At 54.6% G+C, this 16,469-nt stretch overlaps 2 protein-coding genes across 4 annotated transcripts in view; both read right to left on the bottom strand.

Annotated features, from left to right (window-relative positions):
• Positions 1-2,854, bottom strand: part of ATF6 (activating transcription factor 6) — a 74,902-nt gene extending 72,048 nt beyond the window's left edge. The window contains exons 1-4 of one of the 3 annotated variants that reach the window (XM_064427427.1): positions 2,710-2,854; positions 2,516-2,580; positions 776-863; positions 362-456 (exon numbers count right to left, since the gene is read on the bottom strand). In XM_064427427.1, coding sequence (XP_064283497.1) covers positions 362-456; positions 776-863; positions 2,516-2,580; positions 2,710-2,779 — 318 coding nt within the window. In that variant the 5' untranslated portion in view covers positions 2,780-2,854. The remainder of the gene's footprint in view (positions 1-361; positions 457-775; positions 864-2,515; positions 2,581-2,709) is intronic. The other 2 variants (XM_064427426.1, XM_064427425.1) reach the window with 2 other exon arrangements.
• A 554-nt stretch (positions 2,855-3,408) lies between these two features.
• On the bottom strand, positions 3,409-12,438 carry LOC135304714 (P-selectin-like). The gene is made up of 14 exons (XM_064427424.1): positions 12,345-12,438; positions 11,796-11,883; positions 9,167-9,556; positions 8,962-9,069; positions 8,672-8,854; positions 6,511-6,696; positions 6,193-6,378; positions 5,871-6,056; positions 5,550-5,735; positions 5,237-5,422; positions 4,881-5,066; positions 4,615-4,734; positions 4,197-4,227; positions 3,409-3,997 (listed from the first exon to the last, which is right to left on the bottom strand). The coding sequence occupies exons 1-14, from the start codon at positions 12,435-12,437 to the stop codon at positions 3,943-3,945; spliced, it is 2,184 nt and encodes a 727-aa protein (XP_064283494.1). The 5' UTR covers position 12,438; the 3' UTR covers positions 3,409-3,942.
• Positions 12,439-16,469: the final 4,031 nt, after the last annotated feature.

The following is a 16,469-nucleotide window of genomic DNA, read 5'->3' as shown; positions in this document are numbered from 1 at the left end:
AAAGGTTTTACTCTGCAATTTAATTCTGGCCAATGCCAAGTACCACTAAAAAAAAAAACAAGTACTTGTCCCCATCAGCAGAGCAATGGGAGGCACAGACCAAACTGCTTGACCCAGAAGCCTTTAGAAGACATTTTGTTTGGCAACAAAGCTAATGAACATAGCTGAGGAAAGAGAGCTGAACATGTTCTTATTTGAATGGGTCACAGAGAAGAGATAAGAAAACACCACTGATGGGTTTTTGCAAGGGTTGGGAAAATAAGCTGTTTCCTCTTATGCCATGAATTTGGTCAGAGGAGAAAATCACAGGGCTTTTGGTTTGTCAGAGCTGTTGCTGTGTTACATGGGGGGGTTTGCATACAGGCACATTCTGCACCGGAGAGTCCACAGACGGTGGTGAAGGGACCGAACAGCTGGAAGTGGCTGGTGATAAAGGTTCTGTCTTCACATTTGCATCTGCAAGAGGCAGGGAAAGACATTTCACTGCACACGTTTGTAGCAATGGGAAAAGTAAAGAACACACTGTCCTACACCAGATATTTAATTCCCAAAGCAAGGCACAGCAGAAAATGTAGGGAGATTTAAGCTATTATACAGCTTGGCTCATAGGGCAGCCCTTGCCAGCTGTACCCATCTCCTACAGAAACACAGCCTAATTCCCATCACAGAGCAAAAGGCTGTAGGGCATCAAACAGTTCCACATGAGTTTTAAGAGCTCACCCTTGTGGGGCAGGAGGGGAAGAGCAACAGCTGCAAAATACAGGAGGTTAATTACCTGCATAAGCATGGCCTGTAATATTCCAAAGGTCTGAGTCCCAAGACATCAAATCCAAATCAAAATGAAAGTTATAGAGATCATTTTCCTGAAATGAAATTCAGAAAAAAAAGAAAAGACAAAAAGAAAGACACGTTCACACCATCAGCCATTATGTTCACATTCTTACAGCTCCAGAAAACAAAACAAACAGCATAACTATCAATCACTTCAGGTGCCTTAAAGATATGCAGAGATGAAAGTCCTTAAAGGAGAAATTCTCAACTGAAATATAAAACAAGGCTTCTTTTAAACTTACACCAGTAGGAAGGGGCAGGTCAGTTTAAGATCATCACTAATTATTGTACTCTTCTTCGTAATTTGCAAAGCAAAAGTTCTAAGTTCATTGAACATCTCGCAAAAAACACAAGTCTTAGGAACCTGGTGCCATCCTTTCCTTCATCTGCCTTGAAAAATTTATTTAATGCTCTTCCACCATTACATCTCAAAGCACTTTACAAACAAAAGCAGCACCAGGGACAGTTTACCAGCAGGAAAACACACACAAGACTGATTTGCCCAAGACCTGATTAATGGTATGTGTTAGGTCTCCCTATACCTGAACACAGTGATGTCAACACCTAAAGCCAAGAACATCAGTTTCCTTTTCCAACAAAAATCAAAACAGGCTAAAATCACTCCATACATATTATTTATCATATGACCTTTAAAATAACAACTGGCATTTTTCTCCATTTATCCCACTTGTGCATCTCTAAGTCTCAGTTTCCTACACAAATATGGCCCTTTATGAGCACTTGCATGAAAAATACAAACGTGACCTACCCAGCTCATACAAATATACAACAAAGACTTTCCTGAAAACCATACTGCAATTATACCTTCCCTTAGACTCTCAACTTGCCCTGCGAAGGGAGGCTCAAAAAGCCTGCAAACTGCATGGATATTGGTACTTGCAATTAGAACGAAAAGAAAGCTCATCAGAGCACATTTAAAGGAAGAATGACCAAAAAAACACAATGTGAGCTGTGCATTTAGAGCCCTCACCCAAGCAAGTAATGCTGACCTGCTAACGAGGAATACCTTTCCCTTGTACAATCAGTCTGTTCCCACATTTTCTCCAGTGACTGGTTCTGCACATGTAGGAATGCTCTTAGGACAAGGGGTTTACATGAGATGATAACCCAGGCTTGTGCTGGAGGTGGATTGGGACACAGCCAGCAGAGCAGGGGAAGAACATGGAGAGGAGAATCCACGAGGTAAATGCCCCGGGAGAGAAAAAGCAGTATGGACAAGTGGGCAGTGAAAACGACAGGGATTAATGCAGAAGGTTGCCAGCAAAGGATTTTGAGAAAATCCTACATTAAAGAAGAAACCAAGAAGTAATCTAACAGGCAGAGGGCTAAAGAAGAGTCCGGGTGGATGCAGGTGTAACATACCCACCGTTCTCTCAGGCAGCCCTGAGCCAGCGCTCCCCCAGCACTGCCCGGCGGGTTCACCTTCACCGAGGCAGTGACAACGCCACTCGGCACCCCGCACCGTCACCCCAGCCTCGCTGCTGGCACCTCCGCCCCGCAGCCGAGCCCCGCAGCGCTTCAGCCCCCGGTGCCTCCAGCGCTGACGCGGGGCGCGGGCCGGGCGGCCGCGCTCTCCGGCCAGGCTGCTCCGAGGCCTCCCGGGCCGGGCCGGCTCTCACCGCCGGCAGAGCGCGGACCCGGCCCCTGCATCCCCGGTACTCACGTCGGGCTCGTCCTTCGGGGCCGCGGCGCCCAGCAGCTCGCTCAGCTCCTCGCCCAGCACAGCCTCTGCGGAGAGAAAACGGGCTCAGCGCCGGCCCGGCCCGGCCCCGCCGGAGAGCTTCGTGCCGTGCCGTGCCGTGCCGTGCCGTGCCGTGCCGTGCCGTGCCGGCCCCAGCCCCCCGAAGCCGCGCTCACCCCAGTCCAGGCCGCCCCCCGGCGCGGGCAGCAACCCCGCCGGCTCCCACTCGGCCTCGGCCGCCGCCATCGCTTCCCGTTCCTCCCGAAACACACGTCTGCTTCCGGCTGGGCCGGGCCCGCCCGCCACGGCGGCCGCCGGCGGACAATCTGCGGGCGGCGGAGGCAGCACGGGCTCGCACGGTCGCTGTACGCGCTCCGAGCTCCGCAGAGAATCACAGCTTCAGTTGGGTTGGGAAAGAGCTCTGAGATCAGCGAGTCCAGCCCATGACCCCGCAGCACCTTGTCACCCAGACCATGGCACTGAGGGCCGTGTCCAGTCCTTAAACACCTCCAGGGGCGGTGACTCCACCACCTCCCAGGGCAGCCCCTCCCAGTGTCCAGTCACCCTTTCTGTGTAGAAATTCCTGTCAATGTCCAACCTGGCACAGCTTAAGGCTGTGTCCTCTTGTCCTCTCAGAACTAACGTGTGAGAGGAGGACAAACCACCCCTGGTTACCAGGCTAAACAACCCCAGCTCCCTCGGCCGCTCCTCATCAGACCTGGGCTCCAGCTCCTTCACCAGCCTCTCTGGGCACACTCCAACACTTCATTGTCCTTCCTGAACTGAGGGGCCCCAAACCAGACACAGCACTCCAGAAGTGGCCTCACCAGTGCCAAGTCCAGGGGAAGAATCACTTCCTTAGTTGTTGACTACATTATTTAATGAAAACTTCCCCCTGCCCCAGACACACAAGCAGCATTAGTTAGACAAAGGTGTTTATTCAGACCCCGATGACACAAGCTCATTGGTGAAAGCATGAGTGGAGCAGCTATTGGGGAACGTCCCAATTCCCAGGGGGAGAATGTCCAAGGGCTGGGTGGCAGGCTGCCCCCAGCATGTGGCTCTTGGCCCCTGGTGGGTCTCCAGCTGCCTGCACTGGAAGCAGCTCCCCTTCCCAGGGGAATGCTGCACACACAGCGTGGCGGCAGTGTCCAGGGGCAGCTCTGGTCCAGGCTACAACCACAGGCATGGAGTCCCTCTGTGCTCCTGCAGCAGCTCTTGCTGGGCCTGCAGTCTTGGGGGACATGGCGGGTTTCAGTCTCAGGCAGGCCGGAAGCACAGGAGAGATGGAGCTGGTGTTACCCACTTCAGTCCCAAGGGGAGTCCCCAGCCAGGAGCACCCCAGCCAGGAAGAAGGCCAGCCAGGTGAGTTTTGAACAGGGTCCTGCGAGGGTCTTGCCGCCCTCACCTCACAGGTTGGCATCATATGCTGCATTGGTGAAGGTTCCTGGTGCTCCCAGGTCACTGGAAGGCAAACACAAGGATATCACTTTGGGGAGTGCAGGAGTGTGTGAAGGCCAGGGGTTAGCACAGCCCTGTCAGCCCCAGAGATGCTCCTGTAGAAAACCAGCCTCACACAGGCAGATCTGGGTGTCAGCAGGGTGGACATAGGGCTGTGACAATCACAGGGCAGAGCCACCCTCCTGCACAGCACAGCTCTCACCTTGTGGGTTTCAGGAGCTTCTTCTTCTCCTCTGATAACAGTGTTGAAATGTCCATGGCGATAAAGCACATAGAAAAGAAATAACCAGATCTGTTTAGTGAAGGTCACAAGAAGCTGCAGCAGCAGCATCTGAATTGACTGGAGTTTAACAGGCATGAAGTGGAGCTGCCTTAACAAGCATTTGCTGCCTTCTTCAGGGTGATGGTATTTATCTAGCTCTGCCCTCCAAACCTGGCTGCTGACATTTTCAGCTGGACCAGCTGCCAAGGACCCAAGCAACTCAGCAAATAAAACATGTAAATGGAGGCAGTCACACTGTTAAACTCTTCTGATCACCTCAGCCTCCCCTGGAACTTTCATCACCTTGCCTGAGAGCCCTGGCCAAAGTTAGGGTGGGCTGCAGGAAGCATTTCTGTACCTCTGTCACTGAGCCTCTTCGCAAGAAGGGCAATGAGCCCCCCAGAGAGCACAAGACCAGCTACTGCCAGGGCTGTGCCGCTGCTGTAAGCCAGGACTTGCTTTAGGAAGGCACTATCCTCTGAAAAAAACCCACAGAGCCATGCATTAGAAAGTTGTTGTCACTTCGCAGCCCCTGGGGAGTCCCCTTGCACCACATTCAAGACGTGCTTGGAGGAAAGCTGGAAGCTCTGCAGTGCTACAGGAGCTGGGGGGGTCCCACTGTACCTGCACAGACAGGGGGATCCCTGGTCCAGTTCCCTGAGGCCTCACACCGGAGCATCTCTGCTCCCATCCGAACAAACCCCTCCGCACAGGAAAAAGTGCACGTGGAGTTGTAGGTGAAGTTCCCGTGCACATGAGAGCAGCTCAGCTGGCCTCTGCTGGGGGGGGACAGCTCTGGGCAGCTGATGGCTGCAGATAAAGAACAGCAGGAGCATCAAGAGGACAGGACTGATAGCAGCGAGATGGGAACATGTGGGCTGGCAAGCCAGGGGATGAACTGACATAGCCCAGGGTGCTGAGGAGAGCATTCTGCTACAACAGAGCCCTCCCAGACATGTGTGAGATTACAGGATTTTTACCTTTGCAATGTGTGGGGTCCCCAGTCCAGGTCCCCAGGGCTGTGCACTCACGGCTCTCCGGCCCCATCAGCACAAACCCCTTCTGGCAGGAGAAGGCACACATGGAGCCAAAGGTGAATTCCCCATGGAGGTGGGAGCAGGCAGCCTGGCCCATCTTGGGGGTAGTCAGTGCTGAGCATTTGATGGCTGCAAGGGTAAAGAGGCACAGCTCAGAAAGGAGCCGGGGAGACTATACTGTTGGGAACAAGGGGCAGGGGACACATCATAGAGTAACCCCACATAGTGACACCCTGAGCTGTGGCAGTAGCTCTACCTTCACAGCGTGGGGCATCCCCTGTCCATGTCCCCAGGGCTGTGCACTTGTGACTGTCTGACCCCATCAGCACAAACCCCTTATGGCAGGAGAAGGCACATGTGGAGCCAAAGGTGAAGTCCCCATGGAGGTGGGAGCAGTTCAGCTCTCCCTGGTCTGGAGCTCTGAGCACTGGGCAGGTGATGGCTGCGGGGGTAGAGAAGCACTTTGAGAAGGAGTCTGAGGACTATAAGGCTAAAGTGTTGGAATGAAAGGACCAGGACACTGGAGAGCATTCCAGAGTGAACCTGATGCCTGTGACACCTTGAGCAGCAGCAATACCTTCACAGTGTGGTGTGTCCCCAGTCCAGGTCCCCAGGGCTGTGCACTCAAAGCTCGGCAGCCCCACCAAGGCAAATCCTGTCTGGCAGGAGAAGGCACACATGGATCCATAGGTGAAGTTGCCATGGAGGTGGGAGCAGTGCATCTCTCCCTGGTCAGGTGCACTGAGCACTGGACAGGCAATGGCTGCAGGGCAAAAAAGCACACTTCAGGCTGCAGCTTGGGGACTATGAGGCTGAATTCTTGTGATGAGAGAACTAAAAAGAGAACAAACATCCCAGAGTCTGCCCAAGGCTTGTGACACCTTGAGCAGCAGCTCTACCTTCACAGTGTGGGGCATCCCCTGTCCAGGTCCCCAGGGCTGTGCACTCACGGCTCTCTGGCCCCATCAGCACAAACCCCTTCTGGCAGGAGAAGGCACACATGGAGCCAAAGGTGAAGTTGCCATGGAGGTGGGAGCAGTTCAGCTTTCCTTTTTCTGGAGCACCGAGCACTGGACAGGCAATGGCTGCAGGGACATAAAAACAATTCAAGGAGGAGGCTGGGAACTACAAGGCTAAACTGTTTGGTCTGAGAGACTGGGGAAACCCTAGAGTCACCCCACAGGCAGTGACACCCTAAGTTCTAGCAGCAGCTCTACCTTCACAGCATGGGGCATCCCCTGTCCATGTCCCCAGGGCTGTGCACTCACGGCTCTCCGGCCCCATCAGCACAAACCCCTTCTGGCAGGAGAAGGCACATGTGGAGCCAAAGGTGAAGTCCCCATGGAGGTGGGAGCAGTTCAGCTCTCCCTGGTCTGGAGCTCTGAGCACGGGGCAGGTGACGGCTGCAATGGGAGAGCAGAGCTCAGAGATGGGATAGATGAGATTAAATCTAATAATTCAGGCTGAATCCAAATCAAATCTTACCCATACTCATCTCTTGGACACTGTAGTTGGTGCAATGATTTTTCTGCCCTACAAGTGATTTCTTCATGGAGACACAGTTGCTGCTCTGCCAGAGCCCTGTTTATCCCTTTCACTACCCTGGACCAAAGCCCCTGCGAGGAAGGACCACAGCTGCTGCAGTCCCATTCATCTCCCTCCTTTTACTGGAGCAGAGACCAGCCTCTGTCGTTGTCACAGTGGCAGGAGGATGGCTTTGGGACTGTAAAGCACTGCAATGGCTAAAGAGGTTGTGTACCAGCCTCCCAGGGTGTGTTTTTCTGCATGCCACAGTGATACCCAAGGTTTTCTGGGGTGAGTGGCTCTGCTGCCTGTGGGAGCACCGAAGGTCAGCGCCAGCAGGGTACTACAACCACCCAGCCCAGCTGAGACAGACTGCATTCACTGCATTTTCTGCTTTCAAACTGACACCAAGCACTTTCCTGGGGGGACTTTTCCTTTTGTAGCTATTTTACAGGCAATTCTGGTTTCCCAGTCCCCAGAGATGCCTGTTGGTGAACATGCTGTGCGGGTGGGAGCAGCTGACCCAGCCCCTTTGGGGGGCAGCCAGCAATGGGCACACAATGGCTGCAGGCAGGCATGGGGCAGCGTTTGAGGCAGGGCAGGCAGCCTTGCCCTGCACAGTCCTTGCTGCACCACCAGCCTTGCTTGCAGCCTTGCTCTGCTCATTTCTGGAGTAAGCCCAGCTGGCAACACTTGCTAACACCCTTTTGTTATCAGCACAGGACACCAACTGACGCATCTGATTGTTTGCAATAAAACAAAAAAATCAATCATATTACAGCCAGAAGGAAAAAAACAACAAGCTGGGAAAGCAAGCCCCTGGGAGCCTGAAAAGCCTGGAGCACACAGGCTCAGCCCAGCTTGTCTGTGGGGATTTTTGCAAAATTGGGAGCCATCTCCTGCCCTTGCCCCTGCTGGGGATACCGGTTACAGAACAGTCACATCACATCTCCATGCTTGTTCCCCTTAACTGCAGACAGTTTTGCTGGTCTCAGCTACCTAAGGTCCTGGCTTGGACCACAGGCCCAACCTGCACAGGCAGCAGCAGCAGCACCACTAACTTCAAGGCAGGCTTCTTTTAAAAAGAATATATATACACAAAGATCTTCCCACTCCCTTCCCAGTCCCAGTTGTGTCCCATGTCTGCTCGACTCACCCCATCCTTGTGCAAGGCTGCAGCTGTACCACACAGCAGCACAGGAAAGGTGGAGCAAGGCTCTTGCACCCCCCAAAAAGCCTGGCAGCTCTCTGGGATGCCTGGTGCCTAGCTGCAAACCCTCAAGCCACTGACAGGAAGATTTACTCTGCCCCTGCAGCATAACATACCACAGCTTTCTCTCCTTTGTGGTTTCCTGACACATTGTCTCCCACCCAGCTTATATCTAACCTGATTTCATGAGTCCTTATTCCTGTCCAAGGTGGCCCACCTCTTCCAGGATACACCCTTCCCCTGGCTGTGGGACAACAGCCCCTCTTTTCTCTTTCCCAAGATGCCAAATGCCTTCCCAAGGCAGATCAGGGTGGGCTAAGGGAGAGAGACACTGCCACAGAGGAGCCAGGACACCATCCTGACCACACATTTGGTGCACACAGGGTGCTGATATCTGAGTGCAATTCAGGGCAGTAAGCATGGGCACTGGGACAGCCAGACAGAACAGGGCCTCACAGCTCACAGCTGCTCTGCCCATTGCAGCCTCCTCAGGGAATCCCACTCCACGTGCAGCACCAGGAGATGCTTCCACAATAGGTAAGGGCACAGTGACACTTGTCTGAAGAGCATTGGGCACACAGGGCTAGTTCCCCTGAAGCATCAGTGCTGCGTCCCTGAGAGCCCCAGCCCCTGCCAGGCCCTACCTGTGCAGGTGGGGATGTTTGCTGACCACTCCTGGGAAGGCAGGCATCGCAGCATGCCCGCCCCTCGCCGCTCAAACCCCTCGTGGCACCTGAACTCACAGGTGGAGTTGTAGCTGAAGTCTCCGTAGGGATGGCTGCAGTTCATGGCCACTCCCTTGGGCTCCAGCTTGGCACACTGCACAGCTGGGAAAGATACAGTGCCACAGCCCATCAGGAGCACCAGAACACTGCTTTGTCACCAGGGTTTGGACTCTCCAGGAGGGAGGGAGGGGTGGGGATGGATGTCTCACCATCTGCGCACTCAGGGCCGTGGAAGCCGGGGTAGCACTCGCAGTAGTAGCTCCCAATGGTCTCCACGCACTCGCCATGCTGGCTGCACGGGAAGGGCTGGCAGGAGGCTGCACGCACAGGGGACAGTCATCAGGAGCTGCTGAGCACCCTGCCGAGGTCCCCAGCCCACCCAATCCAGCTCTGGTCTGCAGTCCCCCTGCTCACCCCGGTAGCACAGCGCCTTCTTCTTCCGGTTGCAGGGTTCATCATTCCACTTGCCGGACTGCTGCGGCCGCTGGATGTAGATCTCCACGCAGTCCTGGTTGGAGCGGCGGTTGTTGGGCTCCCCCACTGCCCAGTTCTCTGCCTCCTTGGACAGCACCTTCCCAGTGCCCACCCAGGTCCAGATGCCATCCAGCTTGCGGATGCCAATCCAGTAGTAGCGCCCGTGGTAGGGCAGGCTCTTGTTGAGGTACTCGATCTCCTGCTGGTTCTGGATTGCCACCAGGTCAGTAAAGAAGGTCTGGCAGAAATTCCTGGCCTGCTCCCACGTGTAGTCCCCTTGATCACTGTAGTGGTAAGTCCAGGCACCCACCTCCACCCACAGCACCATGCCTGTGAAAGAGGATGAGGCCTGGGATTGATGCAGAAAGGATGGGAGCTGGGTCAGGGGTGGGATCCCTTGGGACATGAGAGTGGGCTAAGCCTGACATCACGGCCAAAAGATGCCAGGGACGGGCTGAGTGAAAGGATTAGATGAAGGGATGAGTGTGGATGAGAATGGAACTCCATGGGTACACAGAGATGTGGGTGGATCAGGCATGGCAGAAGGAGCTGAGGACAGAGGATGGCACAGGGATAAGGAAGGTGGAGGTGACAGGGTAAAGGCTGAGATGGGGCAGCACGGGATGGGGCAGGCAGAACACAGGAGGCAGAAGATGCCCCAAGATGCCAACCCTCCTCTGGCATAAGGGTTGAAAACTCAGCCCCATGGCCCTGTTCCCCTGCCCACAAGAGCTTCCCAAAGAGGAAAGTCACACTTCAAGATGGTTCCATAAACACAGTTCCTTCCTTGAGTGCAGATGTGCATACTTCAGTTTTCTTGCTTTACCTCACTACTTGAGAGCTAGATTGGAGCAAGGCAGAGCAGCAGATATGCCCTCACCTCCAAAAGTATTTGGACCCCAACCTGCTCATCTGAGACAGAGATGGTCTAGAGTGTTGTAAAACTAAGTGTTGCAAAACAAGGTCTTTCAAAAACAAGCTCATATTATGGTCATACCCAGCAGGCAGGGCAAAGCCAGAAAGTAACTGGCACCCACACCCAAAAGTGAAGGGCACTTCGCTGAAACCCTGTTCTTATTTACAGCATTTCACGCCACAACTTTATGCAATCAAAGGGTTTTAGCCACAGAAAGAAGCTTCCTCCATTCTCCCCAGGAGCAGCTATCTCCACAACTGCAGGAAGTGATGCTGGAATATCATATCTCCATCTGTGCAGAAAGCAAGATGAGGATCAAAGTCTGCTCCAAACAACCAGCCTAGCTTACACTCTATCTCAGGGGAGCATTTTATCACACTGCAGTTGTGCAAAGATCCTGGCAAAGATCTGCAGATTAGATGCAAATACACGTCTTCTAAAGTCTAATTAGGGCTGTACTTTGGTCCATTGTTATACATTTTTGTAAGTAATTTCCCATAATTTGTCTGGTTTTTCTTGTGAAAGAGCAAACTATTCTCTTTGTTCAGCAGAACTGAAGCTGGGGAAGTGTGGTTCCATCTTTACCCTTTGGGAATTTGGGGCTGCAGGACAGGAACTCAGGGCACCTTCTGGGAGCCTCCCCCGTCCACAGCTCCCACCAACCTCCTCCTGGCCCCTGCTGCTCCCGAGCACGGCTCAAGGCAGCTGCCTGCTACCCTCACACAGCCTATCCCCAAACTGAGAAGGGCCAAAGTTTGACATCTGCTCCATGTCTGTCCTCCCCATGCTCTCCTACCTCTTTCCTCCAGCTCCACCAGTTACACCCTCTCTATGGCACAGCTCATCTCCCCAGTCTTATGCAGCCTCTCCCTGCCCCACCTGGTGCCGAGCCCCCAAAAGAGTGCTGTTTTCCTGTGTTTTGACCCCTTGGCTCCCATGGCAGCCCTGATATCTCTTCCCAGGGTGGCTCAGCACCCTCGGCAGCTGAGGTGCCTTTGCCTTTTTGTTTTCTCTCACAGCCAAATCTCAGCCTCCTCCTGACACTGCACTTACCTCATTTCTGTTCCTTAGCTCAGTCACTAAGGTTCTTAGGAAAATATTTCAGCTCACAGAGGATTTCCAGGGACAGAGCAGGTACCAGTAGGTTTTGCTCTGTGCAATGCCAGCATGTGAAGGAAATACCTTACAGGCAGTAAAACCAAGTTAGTTTCTATACTTCTGATGTCAATTAGCAGCTGTAATTGTGTGGTTCTGCCCCAGCTGTGCTATGAACCGTTACACCCATGGGTGCTGTGACTCCATCCATGCCCAGCTCCCCAGCACGAGCATGGGTGTAGCAGTGGGTAGAGCTCCCCTGCCTTTCCCCAGTTCACAGTACAGTTCACAGTACCAGCTGCCACGCTGCATTTGGGGAACCAAGCATCCTGCAGGGACCTCAGTCATGGCCTGGCCCTTCCTGGGGGAACACAGTCTGCCTGGAGGGAGCTGGCACAAGCAGAGGCAGCCCCCTCCCAGCCCAGAGGGATCCAGCCCTGGGGATGGGCTGATGAGCCCCCAAAATAACAATGCTACATTTCTCCAGTTTCTCAGACCTGCAGACTCCTTGGCAGCAGTGTCACACTGGGCTTACTGAGTGGGTGGTGGGTGGCTTACCCCATGTGATGGCAGCGATGCCCAGGTAGGTGCCAGGAGAGCCCAGAGTCCATGTCCTCCCAGCAGATTGCAGTCCCACAGCAGTGCCCTGACAGAGAGGGAGACATGAGCATGCACATCCCAAGGGGTTCACACGTGCACCCACACTGCTGCCAGGCAGCCCTGGCTCACACAAGGGCACTGTGGCACTGGCACTCAGGCACACACGGTGCTCCCAGCCAGGTACAGCTCTGCTGCAGGAAGGGCCCCTTGCAGTGAGGCACTCAGAGGAAGCACTTCACTCCTGGGGAATCTTAAGTCCTGTGTCCCCCCAGTCCCTTCGTGCCCAGCCAGGGCTGGCATCTACCTCTGCAGTCGTTTTGCCCTGTGTGCCTGGCAGTGTCCCATGAGCCTGGGCTCGCTTGGGCAGGGTGTCCCCAGGGCAGCCTGCGTGTGTCCCACAGCCCCCAGCTGTGGTTCCTGTCAGGGCCTGCCCACAGCCCTGCCCTCCCCTAATTCCCTTGTCTAGGCAGACGCTCAGTCATCCCCAAGGAAAGGAGCAGAACTTACCATGCTGGTGCCGCGGCTGCACCGTGCCCAGCCCGTGGCAGCTGTCCCTCGGTGCGCAGTGCTGCTCACGCTTCCTCTGAGCGTGCAGCACATCTCCCTGCCCCCGGCCTCTTCCCCTCCCATCCCAGCCCCGCTACCAGCCCACATCCTGCCCCACACCCCCGCCTCCCCCGCCACACGGCTCTCCAGCCCCAAGAAACCCTTCTCTGAGCCCGGGGTTGGAGGCAAACAATGGGGTCAGCACTGGCCACGGTCCTCATGGACCTAGCTTGGCAGCAGCCCCATGGCATGGGAGTTGGCTGCATCCCCACTGCCATAGGGACATGACAGCCCCAGGAGGTGACCCACAACAAGCCAGGCTTGCCCGAGCACCCCAGAAGGAGGAGAAGGGCCCCCTGAAAAATGTTCAGCCCCAGTCCCTGATGCCTAGAGCACCGAGACCTCTGTGACCCACTGTGTCCATGTGGCAGCACCTACACTGGTGGAGGACAGAGGAGGCTGAGGTGTTCTGAGGTCCCTCGTAGGCTGAGTGGGAAAGTGGCTCACAACCTCCCAGCTCCTGTGCCAGATGCTCTCCTCACATGCAGGCATTTTGCTCTGGCTGTGAATCTTCATATACCATTTATAAACAGTTACACAATGTATTTTTCTGTCTTTGCCTTTAAGTCTTTATGAGAAAGGTCCAGGAATATGCCAGAGGAACTTCCCCCTGACTTACTAACATCCTTTAGGAACTTCCACCAGTGTTTCAGGAACATGTCTAATTGTGTCCACCGTCCCTTGGATCATTATAATAATTATAAATCTTTTCTTACTCTATCCTGCTCATAAGTAGAATTGCCTTGGCCAGGTTTTCTGCAGAAATTACTCAGCTCACTTCCAGCTAAAGCCAAACGAGAGCCATGAAGGTCACATGTATTTTCCAGTTCCAAAGAAATTGGTGCTGCTCCACCAGGACATTCTAGACAAAAGGAGTAACACATTCCACAAGAGCGATAACCCACTACAATTACTTTATCATTGGCCAATATAAATGAACCTTGTTTCCTGTCTCTGGATATCTTCCTTGAAAAATGTTTTAATGCAGTTGTCTCTTTTTATGGAACTGATGAATCTATATGTCCAGTAATTCAGGAGCACTTGCTTTCTAGCAGCTCCTCTGCCAAGAGTAGTCAGTTATGGGAAGGGAAGGAGCAGCCAGTCAGGCAGAGAGGCTGAGGGGCAGCTGTTGGGGAGACCAGCGCCAAGTGCTGAGGGTCACCTGGGCAGGGCAGGAGCTGCCTTTCCTACTGGTGAGACACTTCTGGGACTCAGAGGGATGTTTATGGGTACACAGCCCCAGGGCAGAGCAGGCTGTGCCCCTGCCAGTTTCACTTCTGCTTGAACCCAATGTGGTAGGGCAGAGTGGTAGAAAAAAATACTCCCACCTTTATTTTTGTAACTACAAATAGTTGTTGGTATTGCTTTAAAAATGGAATCAAGGTGTCTGAGATGCAGAGGCTGTTGCTGCTGCAAAGACAGTACATGACCAAGTTTGATCTCTGTGTGGAGGCAGGTGCCCCATGCCTACATGGCAGGATGGATACGTGGCATGTTGGAGGCTTGCTTTGCAGGTAGTAGGAAAAGGTACACATGGTAGGAGGGAGAGAAGACCAGAATCAGTTCTGCTGGGAGCTGGTTAATCACCAGGAGCCCTTTCACATCTCAGGTTATTTCCAAGGTTGGCTTCCCTGACAGGGATTCAGGATGCTGCAGGGCATCCTCATGCTGGGTTCCTGCTGCTCTGCTCACCAAGGAAGGGCCTGAGCACTGTGGGGATTTCCCAGGTGTCAGGATGGTGCATCCTACCCCCAGCCATCCCTCTGAGGACACAAGGCAAGCTGCCAGCTAGGGCTTTGCTCAGCACGGGCTCAAGGGAGCAGGTACAAAGACACTTTCCTGTGTCACGTCCGCCCTGTCCCTCTGGACCCAGGCACAGGAATGGAGAAGTGCCTCCTTTGCTGTGCCCCAGTGCTGAGCACCAGTCGGGGCGATGCTCTCAGTGCCGTAGAGCCGTGCCGCCGGCTCTGCCCTGGGGAAGGGGCACGGCCGCGCGTTGTTTAGGGCAGAGGCTCCGGCGCCAGGCTGGCACAGCCTGTTCCCCTCCTCGTGCAATGTCTCCGCAAACCGCAGAGGAACCGAGTCACCCGGCACTGCCCGGCTGCTGCCCGCGATACGGCGGGCACCTTCCTGGGAGCCCCGCTCGTCCCGGGGAGGGCTCAACAGCCCCCTGGAGGTACCCGATCCCGCCCGTCAGGGCTGTGGGGTGGCACCGGCGAGGACACACACGCCTGGGAGCAGCCCCGCTGCTGCCATCCCTCCGCTCCTCCCTGGGCACACGGGCTCTGCCTGAGACTTTAGAGGCATCTCCTGAGCGCGGGCAGGAGATTCCCTTCCGCCACAGGCCCCCAGGAAGTGTGTGACCCAAAGGGTATCTCTGAGCTGCAGGGTGCCCTTGGGCAAGTCTGCCAGAGCACAGCTCCGGCAGCCGGAGCCTTCTCCTCCACACTTTTATCGGCTGCTGCCCCGCCCCGTCTGATAAAATCTTTCTCACAATTTCAAAGCGTTTGGACACAGGGAGACGCATTAAGGGTGCTACCCTGGCTTGGAGGGACTGAGATGATTGCCAGGATTAGCCAGGACCAGAAGTTCAGGGGCAAGTACCCCGTACCCCCCACCCACAGGGACCTTGAGGCACTGGGACAGCCCCGGCTGTGGAACACAGGGGTAGTTTTGGGCAAATCGTTCCTGCTCACCCTATCCAGACCCTCTCAGAGATGTTTCTTTGACCTCAGCTGTAGGACAGTTCTCTGCCTCCTGCCTTTCACTGCGAAGCTGGTGCTGGAGAGCCTTTTCACTGGGCATCACTGCCACACAGGTACCCCTGCCCGTGCTGCCTGCCAGCTCCCTGGCACCTGGCAGCAGCCACGTGAGCACGGCACAGATAAGGGTTTGCCAAACAGGATGCCTGGGGCATAGATAACACCAACATTATCTCACTGCTTGAGTGATAGAGAGTAAACAAGTGACTCTGCCCACCAGGGAATCCCAGACAGCACCTCTGCCTGCCAGCGAGCTGAGGCACAGGGTGGGTTCAGACTGCTGGGGTGCAGCTGCAGGGATGTGCCACATCCAGGGGCAGCCCTGAGTGACAGCCAAACCACCCAGCCCACAGCTCCTAGGAACTGTGATTGCTCTGCTTCTGCCCTGCCTGCCTCTCCATGGCACTGTGCATCCCTGGAATGCTGAGACAAGCCACCGACTCACCTGGCCCTGCCCCAGTAGAACCCATCCTCCTGGCAGGACAGTGGTACCAGCCACACTGGCTTGGTGTGGGGGCAGCCCAGGCACAGGAGACACTGGTAGCCAATGAACCAGGCCACCCTCACCCTGGACACCACCAGTGCTTTTGTAGTATATCTGGTTTAATGCAGAGATTTCAACCTTCTCCCGTCTCACACAGCAAACCCAGAGCCAGATTCCTCTGCCTGTCACCTCTGTCACCCACTGTGTCCTATTGCCTGCTCCTCTCCCTGGGCAGCAGATGAACAGGCTCAGCACCAAGAGCCGTGTCTCGAGTCAGGGCTAGCCCCTGCACAGCAAAAGACATCCTCTCCTCTGGCCAGGAAATCCTGTGGCATCTCCTCCAGCTGTGCCCAGCTGTGTTTCACCTGAGAAAGAAGCAATTTTGAAGGCATTCTTCCCTTCTGGCAGGCCAGGGCTGAGCTTTCCTCTTTTAAAAGTTCCTCCCTCTTTCTCACCTCCCTGCTTCAGCACACAGCCTGTCTGGCTCAGCTGCTGCCAGGGATGCAGCAGGCACTCTCCTGGGTGATGATTTCTCCCCTGGGATCTTGGTTACCTTTCTGCTCCAAGGAGTGGTTTTGTTGTCTATTTGGATTAGTGATTTATTAACTGCAGGTAGGGCAGGCACTGTCACAACATGTTTTAAAGTCTTTTTTACACCTCAACCACCTTGCTTTTGTAGATCTACAAAGTGCCCTGTCTGTACTGCCCCAGATGTTGCAAACAAAGATGTTGCCCAGTGCAGCATCCCTTGGCGCGTGACCCCAGGGACAGGGTAGCTCC

This window comes from Passer domesticus, chromosome 7, assembly GCF_036417665.1.
Source record: "Passer domesticus isolate bPasDom1 chromosome 7, bPasDom1.hap1, whole genome shotgun sequence".
Classification (NCBI taxonomy): domain Eukaryota; kingdom Metazoa; phylum Chordata; class Aves; order Passeriformes; family Passeridae; genus Passer; species Passer domesticus.
Note: the sequence above shows the minus strand (reverse complement) of the source record. Positions and strands in the feature narration are given on the sequence as shown.